The sequence below is a fragment of the Austrofundulus limnaeus genome, unplaced genomic scaffold (genome assembly GCF_001266775.1).
Source record: "Austrofundulus limnaeus strain Quisiro unplaced genomic scaffold, Austrofundulus_limnaeus-1.0 Scaffold81, whole genome shotgun sequence".
NCBI classification, from domain to species: domain Eukaryota; kingdom Metazoa; phylum Chordata; class Actinopteri; order Cyprinodontiformes; family Rivulidae; genus Austrofundulus; species Austrofundulus limnaeus.
In genome coordinates this window covers 297,384-299,226 of record NW_013952483.1, presented here as the reverse complement: position 1 = coordinate 299,226, position 1,843 = coordinate 297,384, and the positions used below count along the sequence as shown (strand labels likewise).

The 1,843-nt window shown below is 34.1% G+C and overlaps 1 protein-coding gene across 2 annotated transcripts in view; it reads left to right on the top strand.

The window, feature by feature from the left end:
• The first annotated feature begins 528 nt into the window (after nucleotides 1–528).
• The window catches only part of gcc2 (GRIP and coiled-coil domain containing 2), a 23,308-nt gene continuing 21,993 nt past the window's right edge, over nucleotides 529–1,843 (top strand). The window contains exons 1-2 of one of the 2 annotated variants that reach the window (XM_014011489.1): nucleotides 529–709; nucleotides 1,215–1,277. In XM_014011489.1, the coding sequence (XP_013866943.1) occupies nucleotides 704–709; nucleotides 1,215–1,277 (69 nt within the window). In that variant the 5' untranslated portion in view covers nucleotides 529–703. Of the gene's footprint in view, nucleotides 710–753; nucleotides 779–1,214; nucleotides 1,278–1,843 lie in introns of those variants that run through there. The other variant, XM_014011490.1, reaches the window with a different exon arrangement.

The following is a 1,843-nucleotide window of genomic DNA, read 5'->3' as shown; positions in this document are numbered from 1 at the left end:
AATATAATATTATAAGCAAATGCTAAGAATGTGGTCAAGTCCCTTATGACATAAGACAAGCTAGTGTGATCAAGAATGGCTGCCGCCAGTTGTATTTTCTAGTTTATTTAATTTGTTTTACATGTTTTAATTACATATTTTTCAAGTGGGAGAATTTAAATGGTCAACAAAGACAGCAAATTATTTAAGACAGTAAATATATATTATTAGCATAACTKCCAGTTATACTTTGATTAGGAAATTTATAAAACAATCATTAAAACAAATCATKTAAAATTATTTTTAAGTTTTACAGCAGCATTTTACTGAATGCCCACTGTAAAGCAGCTTCTTTGCAGTTAAGAGTCAATTTATTTCAATAATCTTGGTGCACTGCAGAAAGAGTAAAGAATTAAATATACAATTATTTTTAAAAATAGCGACAATTCATTTTGTTCAGTTATTTTAGCCTTAAAACTCTTGAGCTTAATCACTGAAAATAAATATTTGCTGGTTGATCACGTGACCTGAAGAATATACGGTAGACGAATGCGGAAGTAGGTCGCTGCTTTAGCCTGTTAGCTCACAACCAAAACAGAGGAAATGTCTCCGTGTTAGGACTCCGTAAGACTTGATACAATCTTGTATATCAAACTGGGTGTTTTTGTTCAGCGACCTGTCTCTCTCTAAGTGGTAGAAGAAGCTGAAGAACCGTCAGACAGAGATGGAGGTAAATAAATAATTTGCTGTCGATGAAACCGTCAGACAGACCCTGAAGAACCGTCAGACAGAGATGGAGGTAAATAAATAATTTGCTGTCGATGAGTTAGCTTCGGCTAATCTGACGCAACTTTACTGAAGCATCTTTACTTCAAAGCTTTTTTCATGAATATAGCTGACAGCTAACTTTAACAAACTATTATACTTTAGTCTGTAAATATTTATATGGAATAGACATATTATACTTTATTCATAAAACACAGTAATTTACTAGCATTCAACTTGAATTTATTTATTTTTCATCTCCTACAGGTACATTTTGGTAACTAGTTATTGCAAATACTACTAGTTAATTTTTAATTTGTATATTGAAAATTGCCAATTGTTTTTGATAAAGCAAATAGAGACCGGGTTATCAAATATGTTCTAAAGAAAATTATAAGACACTAAATTGAAGGATTTGACTTGTAATTCATTACAAAAGTTTGTTTTATTTTCTTCTTTTCATTGAAAAGGATCCAGGTAGTACTTTAGCTGAGTCTGGGACTCCATCACAAGCAGGTGCCCCAAAATCAAAGGTATGTTAGTTTATATTGATGCCACTTCATATTAAGGTTCATAATGACCTGTACAAAAAGATAATCTACACTGACATTGCAGTTATTTTAAAACATCAGATTTCACATCTGAACTATTTTAGTTTAAAATGTTTGGGTATAAATATGACTTATTTATGCTCAAAAAGAAAAAAAATTGTGTAGGTCCTCTGGACGGGTTCTTCTCTAATGAAATGTTTCGTCTCTCCTCCAAGAGACTTCTTCAGTCTGAGAGTTTCAGGCAAAATTCAGGTTTTTAAGCACTGCCTCCATGTGACTTATACTCACATCACCTGGCTATTGTTGACACCTAATTAACACCTATTGTTAACAGGGGGTGGAGTGATACTGGCAATGGCAGCACTGTAGAAGGGGGACAACTGAAAGCGGAGGCCTCCACCTCCGTTTAATGATGGACGGTCTTTCTTCACAAAAAAGGCTTCTTTTACTCCTCTCTCAAACCAACGTTCCTGGCCTGTAAATGAGTGAAAACTGCAGAGTTCTGGCCATTAGATGTAGCTCGTCTGTGTTGGGACATTCTTTTGAAC